This window comes from Sorex araneus, chromosome 5, assembly GCF_027595985.1.
Source record: "Sorex araneus isolate mSorAra2 chromosome 5, mSorAra2.pri, whole genome shotgun sequence".
NCBI lineage: Eukaryota > Metazoa > Chordata > Mammalia > Eulipotyphla > Soricidae > Sorex > Sorex araneus.
The window spans coordinates 98,068,294-98,083,516 of record NC_073306.1 but is presented as its reverse complement, the minus strand read 5'-3'; the positions used below and the strand labels follow the sequence as shown (position 1 = coordinate 98,083,516).

General features: G+C 46.1%; 1 protein-coding gene across 2 annotated transcripts; it reads right to left on the bottom strand.

Annotated features, from left to right (window-relative positions):
* Positions 1 to 835: 835 nt before the first annotated feature.
* On the bottom strand, positions 836 to 11,608 carry CENPV (centromere protein V). 2 transcript variants are annotated; one of them, XM_055140661.1, is made up of 5 exons: positions 11,169 to 11,608; positions 7,223 to 7,321; positions 5,383 to 5,488; positions 2,254 to 2,368; positions 836 to 1,274 (listed from the first exon to the last, which is right to left on the bottom strand). In XM_055140661.1, exons 1-5 carry the CDS (start codon positions 11,519 to 11,521, stop codon positions 1,150 to 1,152), a joined length of 798 nt encoding a protein of 265 aa, XP_054996636.1. In that variant the 5' UTR covers positions 11,522 to 11,608; the 3' UTR covers positions 836 to 1,149. The 2 variants fall into 2 exon arrangements, with proteins under 2 accessions (XP_054996636.1, XP_054996637.1); XM_055140662.1 differs by having other exon boundaries at positions 844 to 1,274; positions 5,419 to 5,488; positions 11,169 to 11,603.
* Positions 11,609 to 15,223: the final 3,615 nt, after the last annotated feature.

The window sequence follows — 15,223 nt, the reverse complement described above, 5'->3', positions numbered from 1 at the left end:
GAATAAACGGCAACTGATCACCACCAACCTCATTTCCTCCTTCATCTGTCCATGGCATTGGCTGCGTCGGGTGGGCAAGAGGCACCACCGAATGTGGGCAGTAAGAGAGAGAGAGCCGTCGGGGCTCCCTAGCTGCCCTGGAGATTACACAGGGGGTGATGGGAGGGAACTTGGGAACACAGGTACTAGAAAATATACAGTGGTGGAGAGATGGGTGTTGGAGCACTGTATGACTGAAATCCAATAATGAACAGCTTTGTGAGGGTCTATCTCACAGTGACTAAATAAAAAAGTTTAAAAAAAGGTGTGAGCACTATAGCCAGTTCAACCCCAGGAAATCACTACCATCAGAATATGCTGTAGCACCCCAACTAAGTGTGACCCCTAGTGTGCCCAGAAATTGGGACAGAAGTGTGTAATAATCAGTGGGCAGGGGACAGTATGTGACCCTTGGCCAGCACCACAACCAAACATGTATGACTGCTGGCTATCACAGCAGCAGCAACAAAGGGAAGAGAAGAGACAATAATCTAAACATTCACATGATCAAATGGTAAATTAGCTGGTTTATCTTTTTTGTTTGTTTGTTTAAGGAGGGGTGGATGGGTTTGTGATTACCCAGCAGTGCTCACTCATTCAGGATTCCAGGTAGAGTCAGCTGTGTGCAAAGCAAGCACCTTCCCACCTCTGGCCCCTGACTTACCTATCAAAGAAAAAGGATGCTCAAATGCTCTACTTTGAATCTATACCCTATCTCTCTCCCAATATAGCTTCACCATTGTGCTCAGCAAAGATCTATGAAATGATTTGACCTCAGAAGTAAAATAGATGTGCAAAGAAAATGATAAACCATAGTAACCTCTTTAATGTTAAAAATATTTATTTTTCTAAAAGATCACACAAAAGTTGGGTAGAGAAAGGTCAACAAGCCTACATCAAATTTTGATGGAGGGACAAAATTTGATTTTGATTTTTCAAGGAGGGACAAAGAGCTGCCTACAGAAAGTGGTAACTAGAGCAAAATGAGATATCTGCTGGCCAGCAGAACTGGCAGACTGGATCAGTCACATTCACGAGCACCACTGAGGCGTAGAGGGAGAGCCAGGTGGTAGCCCCAGTTCCTCCTTCTCAGGGAGGAGAAGTGTAGGTTCATTCTTTAGACATGTTCTTGATGGTCTTATGCTCCTTCACAGCCTTCTCCCAATTGCTGCCATTGAATTCCTCAATGACTACACTCCGCACGGTGCCCTCATCCAGGCAGTGTGGGGCAATTCCTAAAGGAAAGTGAGACAAAAAAAGAGGGGTTCCAAGGATGAGTGAGACCAGGTATCACATTTTCTCTCAGACAAACCCACACTTGCCAATCTGGCTTTTCAAGTGGTAACTAAAGCTTACTATGCCAGTTTCCTCGATTACTGTCAACTCTCAGGAGATCAGAATGGCCAAAGTGGAACATCTTTATGTCCCAAGCTAAAGTACAAAAGAAAACACTCAAGCCAGAGTGATCTCTGAGTGGCAATTTGAAAAATTCACAATTCAGGGAATAAATTGCTTTCTAACAATTAAATAACTTTTAACAAATACTTTCCCATCTAGACATTTTTTTAATACTTCAGCAAAAGCTTTTGCTATTCCTCAAGGAAGGCGGGAAGATCTCATGAGACAGATGAGGAACAAACAGGAGCTGCTCAGGAAATGGGGTGAGGTGGACAAGGGTAATGCCATGAGCCCCCGAAACATAAAACTCAAGATGGACAGTCCCAGTGCCCCTCAACCATTCTGGAGGCAGCACCTACATGAAGGACAACTGCCTCAGAAATACAGCCAACATTCCCACTCAATTCATACTGCAACTGATATCATTCCAAGTAACATCCCTCAGGCTTTTCCCACACAGGACCAAAGAGGGGCTGAGAGGTTCTCCTGCTTAGTGTTCCTAGCAAACAAAAACATTTATTGGTGTATGATCAATGTCTTCACTGTCCTCCCCATCCCCCTTGGCACTGAGCCCTGGCAGTACCAGTAAAGGAGAAGTCAGGATCTGTCTGGTTTCTCAACAGCCAGATCCAGTTTTACATTCAATCACTGAGAAAAGCTCTGCTGAGGAGTCTGCTCTTGAAAATATGTATGCAGAAGAACCATACTCAGCAGGAAGCTGAATGCCAGCGCTTAGCTTTCCAACACCACGTTAACCCAGAGCAACGCCATGACCCCTCCTGCCACCTGAGCTTGTGGCCCATTCCTTTCACTTACCGAAGCCTTCAGGATTTGAGCGAGGAGTGTAAAAGCTCTGAACACCACATTTCTTACAGAAAGTGTGCTGTGCTTTGTGTGTATTGAACGTGTATGTGGTTAAGCTCTCGGCTCCCTGGATGAAAACAGAAAAATAAGTGTTCTCTTTTTACAAAGGGATTTTTTGGAGGGTTATTTAAAAGAAATCAATCTTTTACAACCCCCAGTGGGGGAAAGCTTTCTGTCAGGTTTTCAGGTTTCTAAGGACACGCCCAACAGCCCAAAGATGAAGAGGCTATCTGAGGACAGGAACACATTTGAAGTCACATGCTAGCATAGGACACCTCTCAGGTTCTCTCAGGTCTACTCACAGCACTACAGCCTCCAGCTTGCCCTGATTATGGCAAGTCAGCAATTTCTGCTGAAATTCCCCATGAAATGCCTGCTTCCTGAGGCCTATCTAGATGGTGGAAGGCAGCTTACCAGAGTGCTGATTTAATCTACAAAGCACACACTAAGAAAGAGAATACTTACCAGGTATCCAGTTATCTGAGACAAAGAATTAATTTCCCTAATGGATAATGAAACAGGAAACTGGGAAGAGGACATGAACAAGCAGAACAGAAAAAAAATGTTCTTTAACCATTAAATGATGTACATTATATATGAACATTTCTTTTCAATGCTGGGAGGCAAAAGTTTTAAAAGTGAATGCAATAATGATAAATATGCACTTATGTATTAGTTATGAGAATATAAATTGGTAAAATTTGGCAACATCTACCAAAAAATTTAAATGCCTAAATCCTTGAACACAGAAATTCTATTTCCAAAAAGTTAGATGATAACTTTCTAGAGTTATAGGATTCCATATTTATCTAATACAAATGTGTAGAAATATTAAAATACTATTTATAAAGGCTGAAGATTGGAAATACTGAAAATGTCTATCAACAGAAGGCTGGTGAAATAATAAAATTAAAAACTAATAAAATTAAATATTCTACAACTCTTGAAAAGAATGAGGCAATTCTACTTGCTAATTAATATCAGTATGGAACAATCTCCATAGTTACACTTCATTATAAAATCAATAAAAGAGCAAGGTACAAATTGATTTGTCTAGTATACCACCATTTCTATTTCTCTTAATAGGGGCCACCCAGTGATGCAGGAGCTGAGGGACAGAAGACACTAATGGTAATGATCAGCCTGGAAAGAAGGTCTGACAGGTTCAGTGCACAGGCCCGGGTAGGTGGTGCCGGGGCCTGGAAATTCTTTGTTCGGATTGTTTGTTTTGTTTTGGGACCATACCCATTGTTGCTCAGGATTTACTTCTGGCTCTGTGCTCAGGGATCATTACTGATAAGGTTCAGGAGACCTTATGTGGTGTCAGGGATTAAATCCAGGTTAGTCACATACACAACAAGCTCCCTACCTGCTATACTACTGCTTTGGACCCCTGGATGTTCTTATGAACACCAGGGCAGTGCTTGGGAGTCATGTGGTACTGGGGGTCAAATTCAGTATGTACCTGTGAACCTGTGAAGGATATGCTTTACTACTTGAGATATCTCTGTCCCTCACTTCTATTTGTAGATAGGTAGTTTATATGCATATCAATATACACATGAAGATTACTGCTGGCATGGATGTGAATATGAAGAGCTCTCCAAAAAATAATGGTTCAAATCCAGGGACATTGGGTGGTTGAAAGTAATAGAAGTTTCTTACTACTTTTAGACCTTTTTCTATTTCTTACCCAGTCACAAGCTTACTACTCACCTGTGTTGAAGATATAGTTTGGTTGCAGGGCACATGTCTGGAATGTTTGAGTCCCTGGGTTTAATCCCTGGCACCCAAAAAAGTAGTACACTGCATATATATATATATATATATATATATATACACACATATATACATAGTGTACATACATACACAATGGAATACTGCTCAAGTATAAGAAAGAGGATTCTTGAACCCAGGAATCCAGCTCAAAGACCTGGAGAGCATGCTTTGCTGCTGGAGTCCTGGGTTCGAGCCTTGGCACATGATCCCTAGAGCCCTGAGGGGGTGTGATCCCCAAGTACCATGCCAGGAGGTACTTGGGAATCACCTTAAACCAACACCCCTAGCACCCCTAGCACCCATGAGGTGCTTAAACCAACACCTGAGTTTAAGTTGCAGAACTGAGAGCGAGGAAGGCGATAGACAGGGGCACAAAGGGTAGAGGGGCTTCAACAGATGGAGGTGGAGAAATTTCAGTACCTCGTGGTGGCCATGGTATGCCAACCTACTTTTGAAGAGGTGTGAGAAAACACTCCTGAAAAAATATATTACGTAAATCAATGTAACCACAATTAAAAATATTTTTAAACTTTTGAATTAGTCTTTACATTTCTTTTTTTTTTTTTTTTTTGGTTTTTGGGTCACACCCGGCAATGCACAGGGGTTACTCCTGACTCATGCACTCAGGAATTACTCCTGGCGGTGCTCAGGGGACCATATGGAATGTTGGGATTTGAACTCGGGTCGGCCCCATGCAAGGCAAACATTTGCCCTACCCACTGTGCTATTGCTCCAGCCCCTAGTCTTTACATTTCTTGACTCTGTTTGTTTTAGGACCACTCCTGGCAGTGCTCAGGTCATCCTGGCAGTGCTCAGGTCAAACCTGGGGCTCCTGCATGCCAAGCACAGACTCCAGCCCTTTGCACTGTATCTCCCTGGCTTCTGTCTCTCCTTCTGCTTTTCCATCCCCTTCTTCTTTTGTTTTAGATTTGAGCCACACCTGTCTATACTGAGGGCTTACTCCTGGCTCTACATTCAGGGATAACTCCTGGTAGAGCTTGGGGCACACTATGTGATACCAGGGATCAAATCTGGGCTGGCTATGTGCAAGGAAAGTGCCTAACCCATTGTACTATATCTCCCCAGGCCAAGAAGGACCAAGGGTGTGGTAGAACACTTTCCATGGGTTCGATCCCTAGCACCCCTAGCACCCATGGCAACAACAACATGACCTTTTTAAAAATAAACATAAAATCTACATTTCAAAGGAATTTAAAGCCTCCCCTACAAGAATCCCTGACACATTCTCTGCTTCTGTACCCCACAGGTACAATCTGTACCCCAAAGTACACTCTTGCTCACCAAAGACTCTGCACTCAGTCTGTCCTCTGCACTAACCTTCAGGAGTTTGAAGCGAGAAGCTGGAACAATGAAGTGTCTATTCTGCTTCTTCTTGCAAATGCTGCAGCTACAAAAAGAACACATTCCAGATTGTAAATATCCCTCTACAACCTCTGAGTCCTGAAGGGGTCTGAGCTTGTATGTTCTAAGAGCCGCTCACCCAGAGGTCACCCTTTTAGCTCACCCCTTTCAGCGTCATCCCGAGAAGGGAGCTTCAGCAGATGGATTGGCCATCTGGGGCCTCTGGACTCCATGAATAAAAGGGCCTGCAAGTCCCAGGGTCAGTTGCCTAAACAACTTCTAACCCGATCCTCCCCACCCACCCACCCACCCCCCAGATAAAGGAAACTGCTAGATTGCAGAGACATTTGGAAAACATTAAGGCACTGATACAATCTTAATGCTTTTCAAATATTCATACTCAAATGGGCAAGCTTAGGTTCTCCTCTCCCCATCTTCACATCACAGAAAGTCTAGCTCCAAGTGAAATAGTCTCAGAAGTCTCAATTTTTTTTTTTTTTTTTTTTTTTTTTTGCTTTTTGGGTCACACCTGGCGATGCACAGGGGTTACTCCTGGCTCTGCACTCAGGAATTACCCCTGGCCGTGCTCAGGGGACCATATGGGATGCTGGGATTTGAACCCGGGTCGGCCGCGTGCAAGGCAAACGCCCTACCCGCTGTGCTATCTCTCCAGCCCCAGAAGTCTCAATTTATTAGTCTACCTTTTTTTTATTTTTATTTATTTTTTTTTTTGCTTTTTGGGTCACACCCAGCGATGCTCAGGGGTTACTCCTGGTTTTGCATTACTCCTGGCGGTGCTTGGGGGACCATATGGGATGCCAGGGATCAAACCCGGGTCGGCCGCGTGCAAGGCAAACGCCCTACCCGCTGTGCTATCGCTCCAGCCCTAGTCTACCTTTTAAATGATTCTAATTTAGTAGAGTCCTCTAGCAAATTACCCTGTGGTATTTATTCTCCAATCTGGCCTGCACTGTGAGTAATATAGTAGAGTCTGAGTAATTCAAACTAGCTCACTCAAGCAAATCCATGGCATTTATTGTAGCACTGTAGCACTGTCGTACTGTACATAATTCAAGTAACCATAATACCTAGGGGCAAAATAGGCTGAATACTGCTGAATAATTAGCTACATGGCAAGTGCTGCTCCAGAAATCAGAGCTTGTGGTCGTTGCTGGGTCACAGTGCTGGGATGGTGCTGAAGCACAGGCTGTCCAGCTCCTGGCAGTGCTAGCTGCCTCTTCGAAGAGCAGTGTCAGGGTTCCAGGCTCACACACACTATTCCCCAACTCTGAAACTGCCAAATCTTTTCTTTCAGTGCCCAGCCTAAGCATCTTCTGCTAATCTTTTCCCTGACCCACCAGCAATATTAGTCTGAGGATTAATTTTGTCAGAGGATGTTGCTTTGTGTCACTCAGGGCAATGCTGTAGGATTGAAATCTCAATCTCAATCTCTCTCTCTCTCTCTCTCTCTCTCTCTCTCCCCCTCCCTCGCTCCCTCTCTCTCCCTCTTTCATCCCCACCCTCAACTGACACATGCATACACACAGTAAACTCAAGTGATTTTTAGTCTCCCCATCATTCTAAGAATTTGTATTATTAAAAACTTCAAGCACGTATAAAAGGACAAAAGAATAGTAAGAGTTTACCCATCACTGGCCTCAGTAATTATGTTTATAGCCAATGCTCTTTCAGCTCTCCCCCAGCTCCCCGGGTGATTTCTGGAGCAATGCATTTCAGCACTTTACTCCTTTTAAGTTAACCTGGTAAGAGAAACACTCACTTGCAGTCAAAGATGTGCAAGTCAGCTGACGCCCAAACTTCAAAACGAACTGCTCCACAGTGGCAGCCTCCTGCGTGTTTCACAAGGCCCTGATATTCACTAAATGAGAAGGAAACCACAGAGATAAGATTTCTAAAGAGTTGGGAAGAATCTCACTGCACTACTCACACTTTTTCTTCACTGTTGGACAAGATGGACAAAGTCTTTCCCATCCAACATCCAGATGCATTACTGCTTTGTGTTGTTCAGTGGGAGGAGAGAGGGGCAGCAGCCTGGCCACACCCTGTGATGCTCAGGAATTATACTGGCTCTTTGCTCAGTGATCACTCCTGGTGGGGCTCTGAGGACCATATGTGGGCTGGGGATAGAACCCAGGTCAACCATAAACCAGGTAAGTGCCTCACCCACTGCACATCTCTCTGGTCGCTGAATTTCTGTTTCGAAGAGGTTATCTCAATTTACAAAGAGAAGATTTAGTATCTTCCTGTCACGAGCTCTTTATTTTCATACATTTTATTAAATTTCAAAACAAGCATAGGAATTGGGTGGAGAATCTTAATCCCTAAACATTTTTGTTTATATGTCAAATACATATTGACATTTTGGGGGGACTAGGGAGAAAGCAGTAAACAAGATACAATAGACATGGATCCTAGCTTTTCTAACCTTAAGCAGTCATCAAACAAATTACCCAAAAATATCTTAAAGAACTGAATAAAGATAGTATAGCTTGCTAAGGAAAATTAAGAGAGGGATATTTAACTGATTTTTTTTTTCTTTTTGATTCACGAACTTGGGAAAAAGTGCAGTGGTCAAGAATGCGTGCCTTACACGTAGTCCACCTGGATTCCACCCCTAGCACCACAAGGTTCCCCAAGCATTGCCAGGTGCAGTCCTGGAGGCCCCCTGAAACCAGTGGGTGTGGGTCTTGGTGGCCCCTGAGCTCTGCTGGGTGGTACAGAGGTTCGGACTCCTACATTGAATCACAAACCTGATTGGCCAAGAGTCATAGCAGGGGCTCTGCATATAGTCCCCCAAGTAGCCCAGAGCCAAATAAGCACTCCCAATTGTTTGTTTGGTAATTTTTTCTATATCCCCCTCCTGTATTTCTCATGTATATGGATTTGTAATATAATTTTAATCCTCTTAAAACATATAAAAGTCAGGTACTTAACTGAACATTAGGATCTGATAAATATCTAATTGTTTTCCAAAAGGGCAATACACTTATGAGTAATAAGAAAATATTTCACTATTCTTTCTCAAACAAAAAGTTTGCCAACATTTTAAAATTGTTTGCTAAATTTTTGGGGGGTGTGGGGGAACACTCAGCAGTGCTCAGGGTTTACTCTTGGCTCTGCATTCAGGGGTCATTCGTGGCAGGCTTGGGGAACTTAATGCCCCAAGGTGCCAGAGATCTAACCCAGATCAGCTGCGTGCAAGGCAAGCGTCCTACCCACTGTACTATTGCTCTGGACCAACTTATTTGGTTATTAAGAATAAATCCACACAAGAAAGACAAAATAATAAAGAGTGCAATGATTTTTGCAAGATTTTTTTTTCATTATTCCCCTATGTGGATTTCTAGAAAATTGAAAATGTTACTAGAAGAGGTGAATAAAATTATTTCTATCTTTTAAAAAAGAACAAATTCAGGGCCAGAGAGATAGTATAGCAGGTAAGGCTATGTGACCAACCTTTGTTCACTTGCAGGCACCACATTGGTCCCCTGAACCCTGTGTCAGGAGTGATCACTGAGTAAAGAGCCAGAGTAAACCCTAAGCATAGCTGGGTGTGGCCCTCAAACAAAACATAATTAAGGATAAATTCAGTTAATTTAAAATATTTAAAAGTTTTCTACATACACGTAAATATGTAAAAAATTAAAACATTATAAAGTTTAATATTAAAAATAAGTGTACTATAATATCAAGGCCCAAAGAGATCCAAAATAAAATATTTGTTATCTAATCCTACTTTTTTCCATATGACATTTTAGCAAAAAAGGTTATATATTCTTATTACATAAAGTTAATTTAAATTTAGTGGGGCTTTTACTTTTAATAATGTATGTACTCATGCCAATATAATAGGTAAAAATTGTCTTTTTATGTCAACATTTTAAATTTTGTGTTACTATTGGTTTGCTTAAAATTTTACTTCAAGTTTGAGTTTTACAGTTTCAAAGATCTTTATATATTCCATATCAAGCAGTAATTGGCACACCTGAGATGCTAAAAAATATTTGAGGGATGGATATTAAAAAAAATTTTGCTGCTGAGGGTCAGGTGGAACTCATGCTTTAGCATGCTAAAGGTCCCAGCTCGTCTCCTAAGCACTACCAGGAGCGAATCCCCAGCACCCGGCTGGACATAGACCCTGAGCAGTGTCAGATGTGACCCCCAACTGAAAACCAAAATATTGTTCAGTCTATGATCAAAAAGTGAAGCGCACATAAAACTTCTTGAGAAGGCTCCATTCTGAGAGAAATTTTTTTTTTTTTGAAACAGACAAAGTAATCCTCGGGTAATTAGAAGAAAATTATTGGGCATTTCCCCCCTCAAGTTTTGGTTGTTTTTCATTCGTAAAACACCAATACAGGGGCTGGAGTGATAGCACAGTGAGTAGGGTGTTTGCCTTGCACTCCCTGGACCCAGGTTTGATTCCCAGCATCCCATATGGTCCCCCATGCACTGCCAGGTGTGATTCCTGAGTGCAGAGCCAGGAGTAACCCCAGTGCTTCGACAGGTGTGACCCAGAAACAACAACAACAATAACAACAACAAAAAACCAAACCCACCAACACAGACATTTAAGGGGGCCACTAAACAACTTCTCTGATACCACTGATATACAGGTAGGGGTCTAAATGAAATCAAAGGTGGAGACAACCCAGGCCAGGTACCAAAAACTTGTTTCTAACGGCGCGGACATGCAGCCCTCCTTGGACATCTGAGAGGGTTTTCTTCCCGCAATATCACTTGGGGTGAGCGCCAGGAGCACCGAGCATACACCGAAGACGCCTCCTCCGCTGGGCGCCTCTGGGGGAACAATCCCCACACACACACCCCACTGCTCCCCCAGGATCCCGGGGTCAATCCCCCGCCAGCCCGCTCCCCCACAGGATCCCGGGGCCAATAACCCGCCAGCCCCACAGGATTCCCAAGACCAATACCCCCCGCCAGCCCCACAGGATCCCGGGACCAATCCCCCGCCAGCCCCACAGGATTCCCGAGACCAATCCCCCGCCAGCCCCACAGGATTCCCGAGACCAATACCCCCCCCCCCTCAGCCCCACATGATCCCGGGACCAATCCCCCCCGCCAGCCCCACAGGATCCCGGGACCAATCCCCCGGCCAGCCCCACAGGATCCCGGGACCAATCCCCCGCCAGCCCCACAGGATTCCCGAGACCAATCCCCCGCCAGCCCCACAGGATTCCCGAGACCAACACCCCCCCCCCCCAGCCCCACATGATCCCGGGACCAATCCCCCCGCCAGCCCCACAGGATCCCAGGACTAATCCCTCGCCAGCCCCACAGGATCCCGGGACCAATTCCCCCCCCCCCCCCGCCAGCCCCACAGGATTCCCGAGACCAATACCCCGCCAGCCCCACAGGATTCCCGAGACCAATACCCCCCCCCCCCAGCCCCACAGGATCCTGGGACCAATCCCCCCCGCCAGCCCCACAGGATCCCGGGACCAATCCCCCGCCAGCCCACTCGCCCGGAGGGGAGCCGGGAACAATGAGGGGGTTTCTCCCGCCGCAGACTCCAAACTACTGACCGTTTCCTCGGCCCCGCGCCTCTGTGCCTCCCCAGCCCCGCGCAGTAACGGCGCGGTCGGGCGGGGTCGCCCTCCCGGAGACCTTTGTGTCGGCCCCACTCCCGGCCCGCCCGCCCGCCCGGCACCGAGCGGGCCCGCAGAACCGGCCGGCGCACTCACTAGGTGTCCAGCAGCAGCTTGGCGGCGCCCTCAAACGTGAGCCGCTGCCGCTTCTGGAACGTCTCCCAGCGCTCCCGCTGCTCCCCCAGGTCCAGCGCGGACCCCGAGGGCGTCGGGGTCGCGGGCGGCGGCGCGGGCTCGGGCGGCGGCTCCCCGGGGCCCGCCTCCTGGGCCCGCCGCTGCTTGGCCGACGGCTGCGCGGCCGCGGCCCGGCTCCCGCTCGCGGCCTGGCCAGCAGACCGCCGGGCACCGCCGGGCGCAGGGGCGGCGGGGGCGGCAGCGGGGGCGCGTGGGGCCGAGGGCCGCTTCTGCCGGAGCGCGGGGCCCGCGGCGCTGCTCCGTGCCCGCCGCATGGTGCCCGCAGCCTGGCGCAGGCCTCGCTGTGAGCGCGTCCCCGCCGCTCCGCGCGCTCCTGCCCGCCCGCCGCCGGCCCAACCAGGGGGCGCTGCGCCTGCGTGCCCCGACGCCGACCCGACCCACTGCCGGCGCCCGGGGCCGCGCCCCTAGACCACCTGCAGGGCCCCGTCTGGGCCTCCCGCAGCATAACTGGACTGCACCTCGGGGCCCAGTGGCACCTGCCAGCGCGCTTCCCTCTACCTGCTGATCCGGGTCGGCCTTGAATTGCCGCCTCTTCGGGGTGGGCTGCTTGCACAGCACATACCTTGCAAGAACCACTGTGCACCCCAAAGAAGCTAATGCTCTTAAATGCCGCGCTCCAGCTACCTGCTCCAGAGTCGAAATCAGTCCTTTCCCCCACCCCACCCCCCTTCTTTTTGGGCTGGAGCGGTAGCGCAACGGGTAGGGCGTTTGCCTTGCACGCGGCCAACCCAGGTTCGATTCCTTCGCCCCTCTCGGAGAGCCTGGCAAGCTACCGAAAGTATCCCACCCGCCGCAAGGCAGAGCCTGGCAAGCTCCCCATGGGTATTCGATATGCCAAAAACAGTAACAACCAGTCTCACAATGGAGACGTTACTGGTGCCCGCTTGAGCAAATCGATGAGCAAGCGAGATGACAGTGACAGTGACAGGTCACACCCAGCAATGCTCAGGAATTACTCCTGGCTGTGCTGGGGGACCATACAGGATGCTGGGGATCCAACCCAGGTCGGTCGCGTGCAACCCACCCCAGCTCCATCCCCAGCAGAATCCGGAATAACTCCTCCTCTACCCAGAAGAGCCCCAAGTGCGCACTGACACACATCTTCAACTTAGTCTTAACAAGTGTTTAAGGCAATATGCATAAAATACCTAGTTAAAGTACTTAAATCATTATGAATCAGTCTTGAGAATATTGATCTTTAATAGATGTTTAACTGTGATTGAACACCCCCCTAAATTTTATTATTATGGTTTTGCTAAGCAGCGCACCAGTTAAAAGACAAAAATCACGGGGCTGGAGTGATAGCACAGCGGGTAGGGCGTTTGCCTTGCACGCGGCCGACCCGGGTTCGATTTCCAGCATCCCATATCGTCCCCTGAGCACCGCCAGGGGTAATTCCTGAGTGAAGAGCCAGGAGTAGCCCCTGTGCATCGCCAGGTGTGACTCAAAAAGCAAAAAAAAAAAAAAAAAAAGACAAAAATCACACAGACTAATGATGTAACCCAGATAGTTTCTAAACTTATTAGTTGCTGTTTTATGCATGTAGTCAAATAAGTTATTCTTTTACTTTTTCTACTATTTGTTTTCTGCCTTAATTCTTTTCTCTTTATTCTGTTCTTGTTTATCATGCCCTTAGGCTTTCTGTTTTGTTTTCTTTGGGGGCCACCCCAAAGATGCTCCAGGATAACTCCGGGCTCTATACCCAAGCATCATTCCTGGTGGTGCTCTGAGAACCATATGGAATGCCGAAGATCGAACTTGGCAGGCCACATACAAGGCAAGCACATTACCTGCTGTACTATTTCTCCAGTCCCAACCACTTATATTTAAAATACAGAATTAAATTATGGCAATGATTCAAGGGATTATTATGACACTATGACAAACATTTCACACAAGGGAATCAAGACAGTATCAAAGGGGACATTTTGATAAATGTTTGAAATTAAAATAGGCTACCGTATGACAAAGATTACAGAACAATGCATATGAAATTATTCCTTTTTCCTCCTCTAGGTTTTTGGGCCATATCCTGCTAAATTTGGTTACTCAGAGAACCCTATGACACCAGGAAGAGAGGATCATATTGTGCCAGTGATTAAGCATGTAAAACACATGCTTCATACCTTTGAGCATCTCCCTCAGGCCAGAGAAACCTTTTTTCTTTTTAATCTTGGTGCTAAGGAATCAAATCCAAGGACATGTACATGCTAGTCAAGTTCTCCACCACTAAGCTATGTTTCCATCCTCTGATCCCATTTTTGTTAAGATATACAAATGTGTAGCTTTTTTTGAAGTCTAGTAATATTCTAAATTAATATTTACACTGGTTATTTAGAGAGGAAGAGAATAACTAGGGCCTCTCACATTCTAACTTGTACATTTCTGTATGATTTATTTTTCAGTGCTGGAAATCAAATCTAGGGCCTCATACATGCAAGGCAAGGGCTCTGCCAAGTCACATCCCCAAACTGATTTAAATGTCGATATTGACTTGTATTGCTTGCATAGTCCAGGAAAATAGTAAACATATTTATATTGCTTTTTTTTCCTCCTTTTTGGGTCCCACCTGGCGATGCACAAGGGTTACTCCTGTCTCATGCACTCAGGAATTACTCCTGGCATTGTTCAGGGGACCATATGGGATGCTGGGCATCAAACCCGGGTCGGCCGCATGCAAGGCAAACGCCCTACCTGCTGTGCTATCTCTCCAGTTTTTATGGACTGGCGCCATAGCACAGTGGGTAAGGCGTTTGCCTTGCATGCAGCTGACCTGGGTTCAATTCCTCTGCCCTTCTCGGAGAGCCTGGCAAGCTACCCAGTGTATCCCACCCACACACCAGAGTCTGGCAAACTCCCCATGGCATATTTGATATGCCCAAAACAGTAACAAGTCTCACAATGGAGACATTACTGGTACCTGCTCGAACAAATTGATGAACAACTGGACAACAGTGCTACAGTGCTATAGTGTTTTTATGTTTTTTTGTTTATTTTGTTTTGGGTCCAGACTCAATAGTGCTCAGAGAGCACTCCTAGCAGGGCACAGGGACCGTATGTGGTGCTGGGAAACAAACCAAGGCAAACACTTTGCCCACTGTATTATTTCTCTGGTCCCAAAACATTTATATTCTGAAGAAGAAAAAAATATACACTCTGGAGAAAACAATATATCCTTCTTTATATAGCAATTTTTTTTTACTGGGGTGTCTTTATGTGTTTGATATCATGAACAATATTAAATCCATTTTATGAGATTGGCACATTCTTTTTCTACAATGCTCACCTATCAGATGTTTCCACCAAACGATAATTAAGCTCTGAAGAAGCTTCAGAACTGCTACTTGGTTTCAGCACCCCAGAATATCTATCTTCATAGGAAAAATAGAAATGTCTACTAATTAAGCGTCACAGTTCTGGAGAGAAATGGGTATTTAGTGCTTGGTAGAACTCATTAAGTTTTAGAGAGGGAAATGATAGGACATGATGGCTATGGTTGCTTACTTATTCCTAATACTATTTTAGATAGACTGAATTTCAGTAAATTTCACCAACAACACAAGCTTAAGAGTTTTGATGACTTTGAGAACTTGCATGGAGTATGTCCCAGTGGAGCCGCTGAGATCCTTTGCTTCCCCATTGTTCTTTGAGTTTAAGGGCTGACGGTGGCGCTTTAGATTCCCAGTTACCTAAGTACTGATCTGCTCTGCTTGTATAAACCAGAGGGCTACTGCTCACATTATACCTCTGTTGTTCAGATTATTTCCCTTACCATGGAGTGATATTTGAGTATAATAAGATCTTCAACTAATTACTCCATTAAGTTAACTGAGATTTGAAGAAGTATTCTATCTGTGAATTTGGACTCTGTGGTATCCTACCTGCCCACAATGTGAGGAACGGGTACGGTAATACTTGCACGTGACTAGGAGCTGACCCACCCAGCAGCCTGGCTG